The sequence below is a fragment of the Eretmochelys imbricata genome, chromosome 7, assembly GCF_965152235.1.
Source record: "Eretmochelys imbricata isolate rEreImb1 chromosome 7, rEreImb1.hap1, whole genome shotgun sequence".
Classification (NCBI taxonomy): Eukaryota; Metazoa; Chordata; order Testudines; family Cheloniidae; genus Eretmochelys; species Eretmochelys imbricata.
The window spans coordinates 18,525,240-18,544,148 of NC_135578.1; the positions used below are offsets into that span (position 1 = coordinate 18,525,240).

An 18,909-nucleotide genomic window follows, 5' to 3' on the forward strand; every position below is an offset into this window, starting at 1 on the left:
GTCAGCAGAGGCATAAAAATGTTTCCTATGTTTTGGCGGAAAGGATGGCCCTGGGATTCAGCCACAGGCCTTGGAGTCAGGAGAACTCCCACTGTTAGTAAGGTAAGCATTTCACCTCTGCACTCCATTCCTAGCTCTGTCACTGACTCGCTCCATGACCTTGGGAAAGTCTCAGCTTCCCTGCAACAAACCCACTACTTGAGTCAGGTATGCTGCTGACTGTGAGCTCTGCCAGAGTTTTGAACAAAGCTGGGCTAAGTAACATTTTTGGATGGAAGCTACAAGAAACCATTGTTGCTGGGTGGGGTGGGGATAGGGGGGTGCATATCAGTGAATTGCAAGGCGTGTGCATCCACAGAAAGCAAAAGCAGAATAAAAAGGAAGTTTGCACAAGACCCTGTGAAGAAAAAACACAGCATTTTCCACAGCTGTGGCTGTCAAAAAGAACCTACTGTTTTGCTTGGAAGAGGTTCGGCTGAAACATAAGATCTTTTTCCCAGCCAAGCATAAACATAGCCTCTAAATGAGCTTCAAATGCCTTATCAAAGTCCCCCAGAAACATGCTGTCTCTGATTTATAATTTAAGAAGAATGGAAAGAAGAGCGAGTGGAGGTTTGAGTCCCATTTCTGCCCTGTCCTGTGTTATGTCACAAAGTCCATAACTTTCCACATGTGTTTGCAGCTGCAGTTTCCCTAAAGAAAATCACAGAAGACAAACCAGACCGACACTTCCTATGCTACATACACCAATGGGGAAGAAAGACTTGCTGGGTTTTCATACAATCCCTCCTCTGCTACCCTGCCCCAACCCCGCTTCTTTTTGTTGAAAACACAGAGGAAAAGATGAATGGAATGGCTGCACTTTGGGCAATATTTGGCTATCACAAGAGAGGGCTCCCAGGCATTTCCAGAGACCCAAACATACACAACTGCACTGTGCTAGTGTAACAAGAAGGTCTGACAGTGAAACCCTGGCCCAGTCGGTATTTTAAATATAACCAGGTTTTTGTCCCCAGATTGTGAGGTGTTCGTTGGACATGGACACTGCTATGCCCAAACAGTAACTTTCAGCACGACTATTTGTCAGCTGTGTTTGAGCTTCTGTACCTACCATGGTGTTCAGGCATGGGCCTGATCCAAAGACCGCTGTGGTCAGCTAGCGTCTATTGACTTGAATGGGCTTTAGTTCAGGCCTCACATTTGTTGTGCAAGAAAGACTGATTTAAAAAGGAAAATACCTTATTACAGAGCATTATAGAACATAACCTACTCCCACTGCAGCCTAGTCACTCTATACCCTTTTCACGGTCATGTTTGCTCATTATCATAATTATTTTGCTTAAAAGTCTTCCTTCCCCACCATGTTTTACTCCCACTTGAGCCTGATGCGCATACAGAATTGGAGGATAATAGGGGCTACAGGACTGGAACTTCACTGCAGGATAGGCTCTGCTTATTCCGATTTGCAGAGCATCTCCCACTCATAAGCAGCAAGAATACAAATAATTGCTGGGAGAGTAGAGCACAACGCTTTTCAACTGACTGTTCCTTGTCCAATTTGCACCTCCTCTAATTAGCTCTAAGACAGCACAAAAGAATCATTTTACATCATTGATTCTTTCCAAACGGATGAAGTTTGTGTCAGTGACACCATTGCCTTGGAAAGTTTGCTGTACAGACGACAGCCCTCATTATCTCTCATCTGATGCCACTTAATACTCTAGGAATGAACTGGTCTTTAAAATTCCCAGGCTGAAAGGAACAACTATTTATTTTAAGTATTCTCTTAATTCTGGAGGATGTCTACCTATAGCAATCTACTCTCCAATCTGCAATCCTCTCACGCCTTCTGGACAGCACTTGGAACAAAGTCATGTTGTCCCTGTCTTAAGCTATTGGGTCATAAAGAAAAGCTGCAACAGCTGTGTCCCTGGGATCTTTTTGCAAATAAGTTAATTAGCTACAATGGAAGGAGGAAAAAATATGTTGTAATGTTCATTAGTTATTTAACACCACAAGTTGCGTTTTGCAATATTAATATCGCGTTCTGAATAAAGGCCACAGTCAAAATTACTAGTCATAAATGGTGCTGCTTGCTGCCTTTAGCTAGAGCGCTTTAGGCTTTTAAATAGTTCCTCATTAAGGCTCCGATTCAGCAAAGCACTTAAACATATGCTAAGCACTTCGCTGAACAAAGACGGAGTTAAGCATGGGCTTAAGTGCTCTGCTGAATGAGGGCCAAAGGCCAAAATCCAGCTCCCAGTGGAGTCAATAACACAACTGTTACTGAGGTCAAAGGTGCAGCATCAGGCCCAAGAAGGGGACATACCTCTAATCTAGGCTGGAATTTATCTGTCCCACTCTGAGCTGGTGTTATTACCCTATTGTTATTTTAAGAACATATGAACTGCCTGCTGGATTAGGCCAAAAAAGGCCAAGCAGGTCAGGGTCCTGTCTGACAACAGCCAAAGCCGAATGCTACAGAGGAAGGGATAATCACCTGCATTGCACATAACTCCAGGAGGAAATTTCCTGACTGCAAATGGCAACCAGCTTTGCTCTGAAGTACAAGGGCTGATGGCTCTTATAATTTTCCCCCTAATTTAATATAGCTCTAGATGTTATTCTAATTCATATCAAGTATGCAATCATTTTTTAAAATTAATTTTTTTCAGTAATATCTTGCAGCAGTGAATTCCCCAGGTTAATTATACATCATAGTGCTTTGACAATTTTCAGTATGCCGCCTCTAACTGGGTGCTCGTTTGTGTAGTATGTGAAACAAACATTGTCACATGCAAAACAAGTAATTACACTGCGCCTACAGAAACAGAAATCGAGCCTATTAGCTCTATTAAACAAATTGAAACTTCACTTTGAAGCTATTTATGTTGACCCAAATTTTGGCTGACGTTTCCTTAAACATGAATGCATACAACAAAGGGAACAAGTGGTGAGTGAAGACACCATACCTTTACGCATGAACCTTGCATCAACTTGTGCCCAAATTCTGAGGGCTTATCTACATATATATTGGAAGTAAAACTACAAAATCCATTTTAATTCCCACCGTAATTACTTTGGTGCAAGACTGTGTGTGGATGCTCTTATTTCAGGATGAAATTTTGATGCAACTTAAGTCAATTTTTTTATTTTTACGGACTTACTTAAATGAATAGGGCACTCATTCCAAAATAAGGGTTTGTCTGTAGTATAGCTGGGACATGTACATTCCAGCTTGAGGAGACCTATCTTCACTAGCTCTGATCAAGCTACTGTACTAAAAACAGAATGACAGTTGTTGCGGGAAGGGCTAGCTGCCCAGAGTACAATCCCATCTGAGATCATAGGTATGTAGTCAGGGCAGCTAGCCCCTCTTAGCGCTCGGGCCACCACAGCTACACTTCTGTTTTTAGCTTGGTATCTTGGAGAGCTAGCATGGGTATGTCTTCTTGAGCTAGAATTGACATCTTCCATCTCTAGGGTACACATACCCAGAGAGTCAATACACACAGGTTTACATCAAAATAATGAAATGTGTGAATTCAAACAGATTTAGTTAGTTTGGCTCCAGCTTGTGGGTAGCAAAGCCCTGAGATGCAAGTTAAACAGTGCAAAAGTTTCCACATGCTCTATACAGTTCTCCTCACACAATCCCCACCAGGGTCCTAGCCAGGGCACAAACATGCATGGGATGCTCACAACTTCCTCTTTTATCATGCATAGCTGGAAAACATGCAGGGAAGTCAGTCCACTTGATGAACATTAGTCCAGTAAAGAAGTGCAATACTGTAATGCTGATATAGCCCTACACAGCATGCAATGTGCTAGCTCAGCATGTGTGATAATGTTAACACCTAGTGGCTGGCCAACAGAGCAGATAAATGACTTACTACTGTATTACTGCCAGCTAAGACGGACCTCCATTAGCATAAGAGGGAGAAGACTGATTTTTCGAGCCAATGGTTCCAAATTTTATCCCCATTTCTACACAACAGTGATTTAGCTGTCAAATATTGTTTAAGTATGTGGGCAGTTGCTTGATTCATTACAAGGCATTGCCAAGGCCTGAGAATACGACCACACCACTTCAATCATGGGGATGGTGGCAAGTCACAGAGCAACACTGCCATGCTGGATCATCCTGCACGCAAAATATGCTACAACATTTTAAACAATCACCCAAGAGATGACACAAGCCAGTTGCTTAACCAAGGTAATACGATTTGTACTCTGTACATTTGGGGTGATCTCTTAAGACAACAGGCTGCCTAATAAGGCTCAGTTCTTGAACCGGTTTCATTGTAATTTCTGTAAAGAGCATGCCTCTTCCAGGCCACGCATTTCTAAAAGGCTGACACAGATCGTTGGCCATCATTATAGGTAGATCAACTCAAAGTAATGTGGTTCTCCTTCTCCATAGACTTCTGCCTTTTTATTCATTTAAGCACACCCAGGTCAGAATGTGGGAGCAGAAAAGCACCACGGGCGAAATCTCACTGAAGGTGTTGAAAATTTTGTCACTGATTATGGGGCCAGGATTTCACTCCAAGTTTGTCTTACAGAATTGCATTCATTTCAGACCCCAACAGACTTTTGAGACTTAGACTGAATTCACGGTGTTGCATCCGAAGAAGTGAGCTTTAGCTCACGAAAGCTTATGCTAAAATAAATTGGTTAGTCTCTAAGGTGCCACAAGTACTCCTTTTCTTTTTGCAAATACAGACTAACACGGCTGTTACTCTGAAACCTGTCTTTCATTTGGCTTCTTTATCCTACATCTGGGCTTTGAATAGATTGATCCAATTGGTAGGTTTAAAGTTAGATGCAAAATGAGGGTGGAGCAATCACACTGTTTCTGAAATTAAGATTAATCTCCTACTGCCACTAATAAACCTTTGACATTCAGACATCAACTCACTCCCAAATCTGGCCCTTTTAATCTTTCCTGATCACCCACCCACATAGTAACCCACAGAGCAATTCAATCCTCCAGCAGCCTGTGCAGAAACGAGCCTGTTAAATGAAGAAACTAGCTATTCATAGTTAAAGATTTTAGCAGAAATTTAAAAGAAAAAAAGTTCATGGTCTATTGTTTAGGCCAGTTTATCAAAGTGCCGGAACAACATGATTATCCATCTTGTTGGTAGGAATAAACCTGCTGTGGACCAATTTATGTCCAGGGAACAGATAGGATTGAGGGGCTCAACTAAATTGCCTGACTTTTCCTCGGTAAGATGGATGTTCTGTTGCTTCCTAGAATGCATCACCAATCCTTAAACCCAAACAGAAATGAAAAACCAACTCCTGATGGCCAAGGATCAGGAGCAATAAAAGGACTTTTACCATCTTTCTCATGAAAGCCTACTTTGGGAGTAGTGGGCTCAGGTAACAGGGTCATGGTTTCATTTAGAACTAGGAAGATGAGGTCTGTGAGGAAACTGCCACTGTTGAATTAAATCAGGAAGAACAGCATTTACAGGAGAAAAGTGATACCAAATTTACCTGCTGAAGGCCTGATTAAGCCATCATCAACTGTGGGACATGGGCAGGCAGCAGAACTCACAGAAGAGCCAGATACAACTGCACTTAAACAGTGCCAATTCAGAGTGACTCCACTGAGCTATCAGAACCTGGCTCAAATTGTAGTCACTGATGACACCTAAAAGTGACTACAGAAAACAGGAGTAAAAGCAGCATCAGGAAAGCCCCAGCAGGTTTGAACGTTACAGCAATGAGTAAAGATCATATTGTATCTAACCCAAAGCAGCCTGAGGGGCCTCCACTCCACTTAACTGCAAGAATCAGATCATGTGATCTATAATATGGTCTTAAATCCATGGCTTTTAAAATCTCTCCACTGTAGGACTAGGACAGCTGGTAAGTTTTTCTCTGCCCTAGTCAAACCCGATTTAAAACCCAGTATTTCCAACAACTAAAAAAAACCTAAAAAGGCAGTAACTGTAACACGGATGGAGGGAGCCTCCAAAAGTAACTGTTTCACACTGTACATAACCAATTACATTAACTCTGATCCTGAATAAGGGAATCCTCACTACACAGCTTAAAGAAGAGTAGGAAGAACACATTACTTACCGTGTATAGCTCATTGGTGACCTTCAAGAGTTCTTCATGCATCTGTAGACCAATTTCTTTACTCTAGGACAAAAAACATTGAAAGATAAATTAAGATTCTGCTATGTTCACAATATTTACTTTTTCTTACAAAGGTCAGCACACTTGCGGGGGGGAGGGAATAAACGAACAAGTTGTGCGACCTTGCACGGTTCTATGCTTACATGACATAATACTTAATGGTTTTCAGCCCTGCTCGTTGTCAGGTGAGCTCTGGATGCTTTTTGCTGTGCTGCTGGCAGACCCTGCCTGTAAGGCCAGCACTGCCAGCCACCAGAAGATTGCCTAGGAGAGGTGGATCCTTCAATGGCACAAAGATTCATGAGCCAGCTCGCCCCTGCAGGGGGGTGGGGGTGCGGCCAGGGATAGAAGGCATGGCTCAGCTGATCCCCAGAGCCTGTACTGGTGCCTTGGGGCTAGCAGGTGTACATTAATCCAGCCTTTGGGTTGCTCTTGGCTATGCTGAGGGACCACACTGGCACACAGCCAGCCCAGGATTAGAGGAAAGCAAAAGGCACTTTGCCACATGCCCCATCCTGAGCTGGACTGCATACACCTCAGCCGTAGCCAGGGATGTGGGCCTTCGTCTTCAACTATTAACTAACTTGTCAGTTCTTTCTTCCTGCCGCAGCTAGGAGCTCGGCACTCTGACGGAATGCCAACAAACACCTCCTTCCATCACCACAGTGCACGTTTTCATCAGGGCAAGGTTAGGTCAAGCACTAGTGTTCTGCCCAGGCAGGTAGCACAGAAGCCATCGCAATTACAACACTGGCAAAAATCTAGCAAACCTCTGATAAGCATGTTGGACTCCAGTGAGTTCTGCTGCAGTAACCATGCATCTTCAGTGTGTTTAAAAAAAAAAAAGGATTGTGGGATGACGACATCCCCTTTCAATGATGTGACACACTTGCAACATAATCAGTGAGGGGCAGGGGAGGGTGATGAACAGAAGGTAGGGGCTCAGATAATATGGTGATGGGCAACAGCAGATCGATATCAGAGACGGGAAGGGATTCATGTTACAGGATTACAAACATGCTGTTAAAATTCAGGAATATGGTGACTCTTAGGACTCACTGATCACGGGCATAATGGAAGAGGTGAGGGTTTGGGCTGGGTGGTGGTTCCGCACAGCGAAGCAGCGAGGGCGTTCCACACTGGAGGGATGCCAAATATCTGGGGTGGGGGAGTTCATCTGTTTTGTTGGGGGTTTTTTTTAACAAATAAGGTCTGAAACATGGTATAATGAGATGTATTTGTTCCAAACTCCTTCATCACTTGTGTCCAAGTGAATCCTGCTAATCCCTAGCAGATGCATTCACACCCATCCCACAGAGAACAAAACACAGCAACTTATAAATGCCGCTGCTATCTAGCTGCATTTTTCACATTACTTTCATGCTTGCAGGGTTTTTCCTTTTCTCAGTTTACAGAGGAGCGGGTAGATTTTGGCAGCACAAAAGGTTTCTGGCAATGCCTTTTTAAAACACATTCTGCCCCCACCCAGATTTGCCCTCTGTTGCTTCCACTTGCTTCCTAGACAAGATTTTCCATCCCTTGCTCTGCTTCAGCACCAACCAAATGTGTAGACTTTAATTACGTGTGTATTTTAGAAATGAAATTCCCCCGTGGCGTGGGGAATGCTCCCAGGGCTTTATTTACAACACTTCTACAAATCCTGTCTCATATCCTTCCTGCTTCAGAAACTGAAATGACACCATCAAGTAGGCTGCCAATACACTTCGGGACTCTGTTTTTCACATTTATAAACTTGAAAACCAAAATACAGATGTTTTCTGCTTTCACTGAACCTAGAATGTTAGCAAGGGGCCGCCGCAAATTAACCAAGACTTTTATTTCCATGTATTTTTTTTAAAAATCCTTATTCAAATAAAATCCATAAATGTAGATGTGAACACCACCACCACTGTACAGACCTGTACATCCATGTTGCACCTCTCAATTACTGCACTCCTCATTCGCCCCTGTATCACCCAAACCAGGTTTCAGACACCATGGTGATGAGTGCGATACAGAGGTCTATACAGTTGGATGAAAAAATTTCTCATAACGTCTCTGACCCTACGAAGTTCTGAGTAGCCCCAGCTCCCTCTGTGTTCAGGAGGAGCTGAGGGCATTCCCATTCCAGCAGAAGGCACTAAGCATCTCACAGAATCAGGACCTTGGTGTAATTTCTCTGCATTGTGAATCCACAGTCATTAAACTGATTTTATAGAAATATTATTTTGCTAACATAACTCATGCCATTCAACACTGAACGCTGTGGGTCTAACATTTTTCTTGTTTCTCATTTCAGGGATTCTGTCCAATGTTAGGAGACAGGAAGGTAGAAGGGCAGTTGGGTCCCCGGATGGCTGCAATAGCATTTTATATCTTTATGTTTAACTAGCACTTTTCATTCTGAGGCATCCCAAATTTTACATGCTGTAATCTAAACTAATATCCAGGTATCACTTAATCCACCACACAAATGCAGCCAACTCTGGGGAGAAACACAGTAATGGCCTAGCAGCACAGAGCAACAACTGCATAACTGAAGAATACTGCATACAGTTGAAAGTACATAGGGAATTGAGATTGGAAGCATATAAATGCAAAATATGGAAATTTCACCAGGATCCCAAGGTTAACCGTTGTAAAAAATGCCATCTCATCTTTAACGAGCTCAAACGGTCAGGAAAGACAGCATACCTAGCAGCAGAGCACTCCCAGACATCATGCAGGGTTTTCGCTTCAGTACCAATTTAGCGGGCAGAGTGCAACCTGCAGAGTCACTAACACCATGTGCTGGGGTATCTTTTGTAAGTGATTGCAGGAAATCCCCCATTCAGCTAGTGATCCCATGCAATTCTGCTTAGCTTGTAGAAACGAACAGGATCACATCTGCCCTTCCTTTATTTCACTTTGGGTGGATCAATGTCTGTAAGAGAATCAGTCAAAATACTTCTCAAATGAGGCAGTACACCACAAAAGTAATCACTTCAGTGCCACATAATGAAGGCCTCTGTTTCCACTCCAGCACTGGCAGGGCCTTAGAAAGCTTAGGGAGGACAGTCCATCGTAAATGTAAAGTTTCATGGGTATTTTTCCTTGGCATCCTGTGCTCCCTGATGCTGAAATCCCAGTATCAATTAATTTTTTTATTTTGCCAGGCAAGGAGATGGAGTTTTTAATCATGATATAGCCTCCCAGCTCCCACAATATGAATATAACATTTCACAGGAGAGGGCATTTCTTGATACTGATTTATTCTTGGCCACAAACAAAGTCAAATCCTCACTTAAAAATCCAGAGGTTGGATGTTACTGCACATGTGCATCCACTACTTCCTGTTTCTTTTGTAATTACATCCAGATTCTCTCTATGGACTCTCTTTTGGCCTTAGTACGTTCGTTATATTTTGAAGACAGGTTTAAAATAAAGTATAGACCCCCAAAACACTAAGCAGTCACTTTTAGAGTTCCTCAGACAACTCGATATATTTTTGTGCATGCAGTTAGTATGAGCAACATCTCCTGGGTCTGTTGGTTGGATGGCTTTAACCAAGGAAGCCCACATCAGACAGAAGACCTGTAATTACAGCTGCGTGGGTAACCTATGCACATCCAAAAAGTTTAAGTTTAGATTACTAAAAATTAGTCTTTAGTATGCAGGGTGCAGCTGAGAAGATAGCCAATTAACAGGCTGCAATTTAACTCTGAATGATATTTCAGATAAGAATAAAATACAATTTTCAAAAGTGACTAGGAATTTGGTGTGCCTTGCTTTTTGAGTGCCTAAACTGGGATACCTTAAAGAGGTTGGATTTTCAGAAGGAGCTAAGTACGCCCTGCTTTCTGAAAATCAGGCTCCTTCAGGGTGTTTCAAATTGGGCCCCCAAATTGAGGCAGTGAAAATCTCCAGCTATTCATAGCAGTAGCCTTCCGTTAACATAGAGTTAACAAAGATTTGTTTCACTCACAGCTCAACCCAGACACCCAGTATTTCAACTATTTAGCCTTTCCCACACCAGCAAAAGGCCTAACCCAAAATTCAAGCTCCAAATACTCTGAGTTTGAAGAAGTTCAGATGGAGATCTGACCTGCATAGCTGACCTCTAATCTTTTGCAGCTGCCAAGCCAAAACCCCTGAACTAAACCCCTCCCAAACTAAATGGAGAAGGGTGGTCTTGTGGTTAAGACACTGAAACAAGACTCTAAATTCCTGGATTCAGTTCTTGCTTCTGCCTCCGACTTCCTGCGTGACTGCGGGCAAGTCAGCGAGGCCATAATTTTCAAACCTGGGTACCTAAAATTAGGCTCTTGAATCCAGCTAAATATAAGTGGCCTGATTTTCAGAAGTGCTGCTTACCCACAAATTCCACTGAAGAAAATGGAGCTGCAGGTGTGCAGCACATTTAAAAATTGGCTCAGTTAGAAGCACTTCATTTGCACTTTCTAGACTCTAGAGGTTGCTGGGAACCAGAGCAGTCCTATTATAACACAAGTCAGAACAGCCCTTGGGATTGCTCTACTTTGAACTGTGCTGTCTTGCCCCCTAGATGTCTAATAGGCCCCTTGTCCTCCATCACCCACAAACTCACCCCAGAGTGGGTAGCTTAGTGTTGCTTACCAGCTCTACACTGCATGGAAAGCCCTGCTGTTCTGAGTGGTTGGGGTAAAGGGGCCAGGATCTCAAAGACAACAGCTCACTAGTTCACACTGTTGGCTCCTTTCCCAAATGCAGCTAGGCAAGAAGCCAAAGGACACTCAAATCTCTTCAGAGTTTGCCCCCTCTCTTCTAAACAAGAGAAAAATTACACCAAATCTATTTATGAGGAGACAAAGTCAAAATGTCAGGCAGCGCGTTCCAATTCGCCGGCACCATCTGCAAAAATCCAACCTTTAATTTAGCTGCCTGATTTATGCCTTCCATTCCTATTAGAAAGCAGTTACTTGGAGCAAGCAAGAGAGAGCTAAAGATGGGTTCAGTTTAGGAGCCCTTATTAAAATCACTGCTGCTGCAAGGGGAAAAAGAAAAAAGAAAAAAAAAGCACAGCAAGATACAGTGCAGCCCCCTTGACAACACAGAGAGTGAGCATTAAAAAAAAAAAAAAAAAAAGGCAGTTCCTTATTTGCAGACACCACATCGTCATTAGGTTTCCATCCAGAATATTGCAGTACAAAACATAACCAAATTCACTTCACTGTCACGGCAAGTAATTAAATCCCAGCTCAGGGAATAACATAGCACTAATTATTTCAAGCACAGCAATGTGTGTGTCTGTTATGTTTTTTCCCTATGTTCTATCCTAATAAAACAAACTAAGAGAAGCTGGGGAAGGAGAACAGAACCCCTTCTGGGGGTCTGCACCTGTAGCGCTTCCCCCTCATAAGACAGCAACCACCACAGGCATCTACCAAAACTATGTGCTGAGGTTGAAGAGGGGACACCGATTTGTACGGACAGGAGATCAAACTGGATCATCTTCAATAACCATTCTTAGGAAGGAAATAAACTCAGAGGCTATCAGTAATACTAATAATGGCCCAGACCACCTCCTATGTGGAACATGAGTGAGTAGAAGCCTGGGAACATTTCGTTAGCAGAGTCTCCTCTCTCTTTTTACCTCAAAGGTGGGGTTCGCCTCCTTCATGGAGTAGGCCGGGAGTTCATCTCTGCAAATACAGATAAGCTAGAGGACAGGGATGGCTGAACAGGGGGCCCGTGCATATACAGTGCTTCAGGACACCTTCCCACACACACACGGCTCAACCCCTTTAGGGAGGGCCACAGTGCACAGAGAGGACACTTTAATGATCATCTCACTCTGGACTACGTCGGAGGGATGAGAAAAACACACACTCCAGGCATGAAGCCCAACCTCCCCAAGAAAGATTCCAGTGGATACGGGAAAGGAGGGATGATGCCACGGAGACTGCATACTTCCCAGACAGGGACTCATTTAGTTTATAGCTTGTCTCCAGGCCAAGTGGATGATTTGGCCTGATGACTCTTACCAAACGAGAGTATTCTATACATTAATAAGTTGACTCTTGCATCCCATATATGAGGTAAATACCGTTGTCTTCATATGCGTGGCGGGGAAGCGGATGCAAAGAGGTTAACAGACCTCCCCTGGTCACTGATGGTCATTCTCAGAGTCAGGATTAGAACTCTGGAGTGCCTGGCTCCCCTACACTTAAACCACATGATGATGCCCATACCTCCCAAAGATGATAATTAAAAATAAACAAAACAGATCAGAGTTCTTCAAACCCTGGCCCGTTTCTAGAACGAGGCACAGCCATCCATTCTGAAGGTGCGGAAATGTTCAGCTAACATTTTCCCTCCACCCCTTATTATTTTCCCATTTTCACTGCATGCCCCTCCAGCTTTCATCATGGACCAGATGCACTGAAATACAGAGATAAGGGGCTTTCTCATGATATTTGTAGCTTCAGTCAAAGGAGGAAGTACCAGAAACCTGATAAAGAATCCAGCTCAGGTTTGCAGCTCCTAAAGGTTCAGATGAAGACATTTTGGGGACTGCAGAATAGCTTCCCAATGACAATGATTGACAATGAACTAGAAATTATACTGCAGGGCACAAACCTTTATGAGGCAGGGGATGGACTGGATGATCCAAAAGGTTTTTTCCCCATCTCTAATTCCTACCACTTTATGACCTGAACCAAAACCTTTTGAAAACCACCCATCAATAAAAACTGAATTTATACAGTCAGATCCCAAAGTCATGTACAAGCTGAAATGTAGCCACCTCAGAGCAGGAAAACAGCAGCCTCTGAGCTTTTAAAAGGAACACTGGACACAAAAGAGTTCCTTTTTTTGGTTTGGTTTTAATCTGACATTGCCCATGCTTGCAAATCCTTTTTTTTTAATGAGGAAATATTTTGGTTGCCAGAGAGAAGTAGAACCAGTGGCACAAGTAATAAAAAAAAATAAAATAAAAAAACGTTGTGTCTCACCACTGGAGACCCAAAAATGGAGATACCCATAATCAGAGGCCACTTTTGAAACGGCTCGCCCATATGTCCGAAATGCCCTTGTCACAGTCCTCTTAGTGGCACTGGGATATTTGTATTGTAAGTATTCATGTTTCTGTTTGGACCTGAATACACAATCCCAGTGTTCAGCACCAGAGCTGGCTGGAAAACAAAATATTCCCGATATGAAAAATTTCAACTTTTGGGGGAGGGAAATTATTCCGAATTGGGAGGTGGAGTCAAAAAATTTTGCAGGAGACAAATTCTGAAAAATTCTATTGGGGAGAACCAAAATGGAATTTTTCATCTGGATCCCCAGGTTACCAGGGGAATCAGGGACTCAGCTGTTGGGGGAGTCAAGCAGCCTGGGGCTGCTGAGGAAGTGGAATCCCTGAGATCCCTGATTCTGGAGCAGCGAGCCATGGTGCTATGAACCCTCAAAACCCTGGACTGCCACAGAGCTGTGATCTCGGGATCCAGGGATCACAGGTTCTTGGTTTCTCATCAGATTGCCAGGCAGGTTGCCAAGGACGCAAGCAGATGAGCTGTCAGGAAATCAGGCAGAACTTGCCTGGTTTTCATCTGAATATCAGGAACGTGTTGATTTCGACAAACCAGTATTTTCCAATGGAAAAATTTTCCTTTGTGAAATTCTCGACCGGCTCTATACAGCACGCAGTGTGCCAGACCATAAGCCATTCTAGTGAAATTTATGTGTGTGTTTTGGAGGACTGATGGATTTTACCTAACAAGGAAACACATCCACCAGAGGACAATTGCCCTTTGTCATTGTAACTTTAACAGACGAGTGCAATAAGAAAAGCGATATCATTACTGGGTCTTTTTATAAAATCCCAAGACACATTTAATATCCCTTTGGGCTTTTCCTTCACCATAAAAGTCATCAGTATAACACTACCAAGCCTTAGAGTAACTAATGAAAGGCCTCGAGATTGGGTTTTAAGATTGCAGTAAACTATTGTGAAGATTATAACGAGTGCCATGACTTTAGATTACTAGGCCCATAGAAGGACAGCAAAGTGGTCATGGATATAAGAGAGTCACTTGATATTGAGTCATTCCTGCCCCTGAATCAACTCAAATAGGTAGCTAAAAGGCACTGTAACTGGCAGTCAGGATTATAGCAGTAGGTTCCACACCAGATTCTAATGCATTGCCGAGTGAAGGAGGGTGCATAATTCACTTAATTGCTGCGATAAAATCCAAACACAGGGGGGTGGATAATAGCTGGGTGAAACCTGCCACATACTACAGAGATCAATGGTGCTGATTAGACCTTCTCGCACATCCAACGTGTTGGGATTATAACCCTTTCCTTTGCAAAGAGAACCCATGGCAGCCATTTTACACCATCCCAAATGACTGTGCCACATTGAGTACTGATGCAAGTGTCACAATATAATGATGTAATGTCATTTGAAGCCAATGAACATGAGGTGGCAGCAGGGAGAAATAATTATGGTGCTTCCACCACAACATAGCTCACAACAGGCTCTATTTACAGATGAAAGAGTAATTCTCTCTACCTGGTATTGCTCCAAGGAAACTGACACTCCACTAAAATACTCCATTATCCTACAGTAATGGCCCAAAGTACTATATTACAGGGGATGCCTATTGCAAAGGTTGCCGAACACTTTCCATGTTAACCCCCTCTTTTCAATGGCGAATAACTCTGGCAAACTAACCATTTGGGCTCAAATTTGCCATGATTGAGGTCTGCCTCAAGTTGAATTTTTTCTGGAAAGCTTGAGCAAAAAGGCTGTGCCTATTTCCAAAAGGTTAGTGAAAAATAATAATTAGCACCATGGGTATGTGACATATTTTACAGGCATGTAAGAAGACTGAGGATTACCCCCAAAAGCTTATCTAAGTAGACAACATACAAACTGGGGGCAGGAAGGATGCAATTCTTTTTTCTTACTTACACACACACCCTATTTGCATTTTGTGTGCTGAATTCCCACCCCCTCACCCCCTTTAGCTCCTATCCCTCCTCATTAACACTTCAATTTTGGTCTCTCTAACCTTTAACCATTTCCTTTTTGAAGTCGGTTGGTTTTCTTTAAGCCTTTCCTCATTTCCTTTTTTTCTTTTGTTTTAAATTTTTTTACTCTTTTCCAATTTTCCTTTCTTCTTGCAAGCTACAGTGCCAGGCCATTACTGTAGAATGCTAATGGGATTTTTGCTTCTTGGGGCCACTGTAGTAATAACAATGGCTTTCCAAGAAATATGACTTCTCTTTAGCATGATAGAAGGATTTTGATAAATAATTTCTGCTGCTTCCCTAAAACAACAGAGACTATTCTCCTATTTGGACATGTTGAGCCAAACTGTTAGCTGGTATAAACTGATATACCTTGTTTATGTACAATTGCTGTAGTTCCACTGAATTCAATGGAGATCTGTCGACTTCCACCAACTTAAAATCTGGCCCTATTGGTTTGCCCTGGCTCTCACTAAAACGCCCAGTGACAAGGGGGTGCAGAGCCCAGCTGCAGAAAAGCTCATTATTTTCTGCCTTATCAAAAGCCAAGACGCTTGGAATCATCCTTGTCCCTGGAGCTCCAAACAGATTTATATAACCAACACTATAACTCAGCTCCCTGAGGAGAGCAGCTTGCATCTGGGTTTTTTTTCCGGGTTCATAATTCCCGGTAAGGAGAAAAACGAAATAAAACGCACCACACACACATGCAAGAAGAAAGGGGGATCAAGGTTTGGGAAAGGGAATGATTTCAAAGTAGTTTTTCCTCGTCGTTCAAGGCTAACAAAGCCAACCAACAGTGCTTTCAGTCAAAGAGGGAGTGTTCCAGGAGGAGGGAATGGGAGAGAGACATGCCTAACAGAATTGCACAGTCTCCTAACATTACCAAGGACTAGGCTGATGGTTACTGTATGGGAATACACTGAGAGGCCAGCTTCAAGAATCAAAGAGTCAACTCCATTCTCAGTCCTAGAGAAACTATGGATCCTCACTGGGTTCAAATTATCCATCTCCATGAAAACATCATGGCCACCAAGAAAGGTTAGAATGAAACTGGCTCCACTGCAGAGCAGGAGAACAAGTGTGCCATAAATATAAGAAACCAAGATATTGAACTTCTCCAGAAGACTCCAGAGTTCAGAGATGTGCAGTGAAATCAGAAACCATCTTTGGAGGAAATGACAACAAGAAGCATCATTGGATCATAGTAGGGAGATATGAAAGAGGCTTCTAAGAGTGGGTCCAATGCAAGGGCAGGATATACTCCCTGATAAAGGACGTATTGGATATTAACACTGATTCTGCACCTCCCCACCCCCATGAGCCTTTATGAAATCATTTTTATTAGGAAAAGACAAAGCGGTTCAGACAAAAGTAAAAATTAACCCAAATCTTAGCCCCAAATTCAGAATCCAAACCTTACCTGAGGTTCCAAAAGTGTAAGTGTAAACTTCCCTTTTCCCATGTGACAGTTCATTTGAGGGAGTCAAACTGAGCCCTTTATTGACTCTCTTAAATCCTGCCTACTCCAACACTTTTAAACACCAGCTCAGTCTCTCCAAAGTTCCCATTTCCCTCAGGCTCAGGTAAGCCAGTGGGCTGCCCCTTGGGCTAGCCATGCAGAAACCTATCTACCATTGGAAGGGTAAAGATCTTCAGTGGAGAACAACAAAATACAAAGCCACAGTTTACTGGCTGATGATCCTGATGGGAGCTAAACTGAAGTCAGTAGGAGGTGAAGGAACTCAGCACCTCTCAGGACCTTTGTTGGCAAATTACCACTGTGCTGATCAAATGCAACTCAATTATGCAGGTCCTGATAGCTCACCAATTATACATCCCTCTCTTTACTGCAATAGTTTATATTTACATAATGAGAGCTCAATATACATTTGTAATGGGAGAAGTCACAAAACCTTCCAGTTCCTCTATGCACCCAGTGTGTCACAATCCATTAATAAATCCTGGACTGGGGGGATTCAAAGTGACATCTTGGAAACAAATGTTACCATAATTTATCATCAAAGAGCAATCTACAGCAAAACTAAACAGCTGAAGAACAATTAGGGATGCCTTTAACCCTTCTGGTGCTGGCTTATTTGCATGACACTCATCTATTAATATAGCCTATGACATGCTCTCCCCAGGATAAGGACTGGAAGTGCCATCAGTTGAGATATTCAAAACCACACTGGACAAAACATGGGAAAATACATTTTAGGGAACAATCGTGTTGGCTGCAGGGCTAGATTGGATGATCTAATAGGTATTTTCCATTTCTCATTTCTGGGATACTCCAATTCATCTGTGCCTAAACTACCTCATCAAAACACTGACAAAAATGAAAACCCACAACAACTCAGTTCTAAAGCTTCTGTCTGAAACGGTACACAGGGGGTTAAAGCATAAAGCTTATCCTCTAAAGGGTCAGCCTCCTGATATACGTTAATGGTAAATGATGACACAAAATAAGCCTTTTCAGTGATTTAGTTGGTCATTATTTCTAGGGACATGTGAGCCCTATTGTGATTTAAACCTCCAGGGACAAATGCAAGTGAAATCACACAACCCCACAACTCAATTGTGCAGCTTCCTTCTGATTAAAAGCAAGTGCTGACTTTGACAGGCTGCAGATGGAGTCAATGCTACTTTATTTCTGTCGGCAAAAGGAACAGAGAGTGGGGAAAGGAGAGACAGAGGGGAACAATTTAAACACACAATAAGTACTTGTACCATTAAGTTTAAAAAAAGGCAAAGAAATGTAACATTGTCTAGTCAACAAAATATTTTATCACCTTGGCCTGGTATGAGATTGAAATATTTCAAACACAAGGCCCTTGTCTCGTCACCATTCAAGCACAGACATGTGCTACTGTGATTTAAAATGAGATATGCCATCCAAAGATGCACATTGGAACCAACTGGGTAGAAGGGAAATTTTTAAAAGTAAAATGTAAATAGCTTCTTTTGAGTCCTACTTAACTCTGAATTGGGCAAAAAACGGACCCTTGAATCCAAACCCCTTCAAACACCACGGCAGTTACGGGGCAGAGAAAGGAAAAGGCTGTTCAATTTCAGGCCACCAGAATCAAACTTTTGCCCTTATGGTTTCAGTTCCAAGTCAGATCCAAAAATCAGAAGTGTTACAGTTTAGACCCAGATATGGCTGAAATATCATAAGAATGGCCAATTTTCAGGAGATTTTGGTCCATGGCAGCAGAATTTTAATAGTAATTGCTCATCCTACCAGATTCCCACCATTCAGGATGTCAGAAAGCTCACAAGACCACCTGATCCCATGAGATTACTGTTGGGCTGGAATCTTACAAGGCCAGCTTGACATTTTGGAAATGTCAAATCCAAATATTTGAACCTGAATCCTAACCTTGACACTATAACTAGCCTGAAACCTCAAACCCAGCTGAAACCAAATTGAGATTGGAGCAATGTCAATGCAGTCCAATTCTGTTAAAGCGAGAAGAGACTTTATGGGCAAGGAACTGATCCTATTCACTCACATGCAATTAGCCAGCCACACAGTACGGAAAATAAAATACTACACTTGTGCTCCAATTATAAGCTCTTCAGAAGGCCATCAGACGGGTCCAGTGTGTTTGCATTTGTATCTGTGATTGGTTCCATGGATGCTCTGAAGAAAATTTTGGCCAGGAATTTAGAAAGAGAACTGGGGAGTCTCAATTCCCAGATTCCTCCATTTCTCACAGATACTTTCCAGAAACAAGAGGTGTAGCCCTG

At 42.7% G+C, this 18,909-nt stretch overlaps 1 protein-coding gene across 2 annotated transcripts in view; it reads right to left on the minus strand.

Annotated features, from left to right (window-relative positions):
• SRGAP3 (SLIT-ROBO Rho GTPase activating protein 3) overlaps positions 1-18,909 on the minus strand; it is a 218,649-nt gene that overhangs the window by 63,069 nt on the left and 136,671 nt on the right. For both annotated transcript variants that reach the window (XM_077821475.1, XM_077821474.1), the window contains exon 4: positions 6,097-6,159. In XM_077821475.1, coding sequence (XP_077677601.1) covers positions 6,097-6,159 — 63 coding nt within the window. The remainder of the gene's footprint in view (positions 1-6,096; positions 6,160-18,909) is intronic.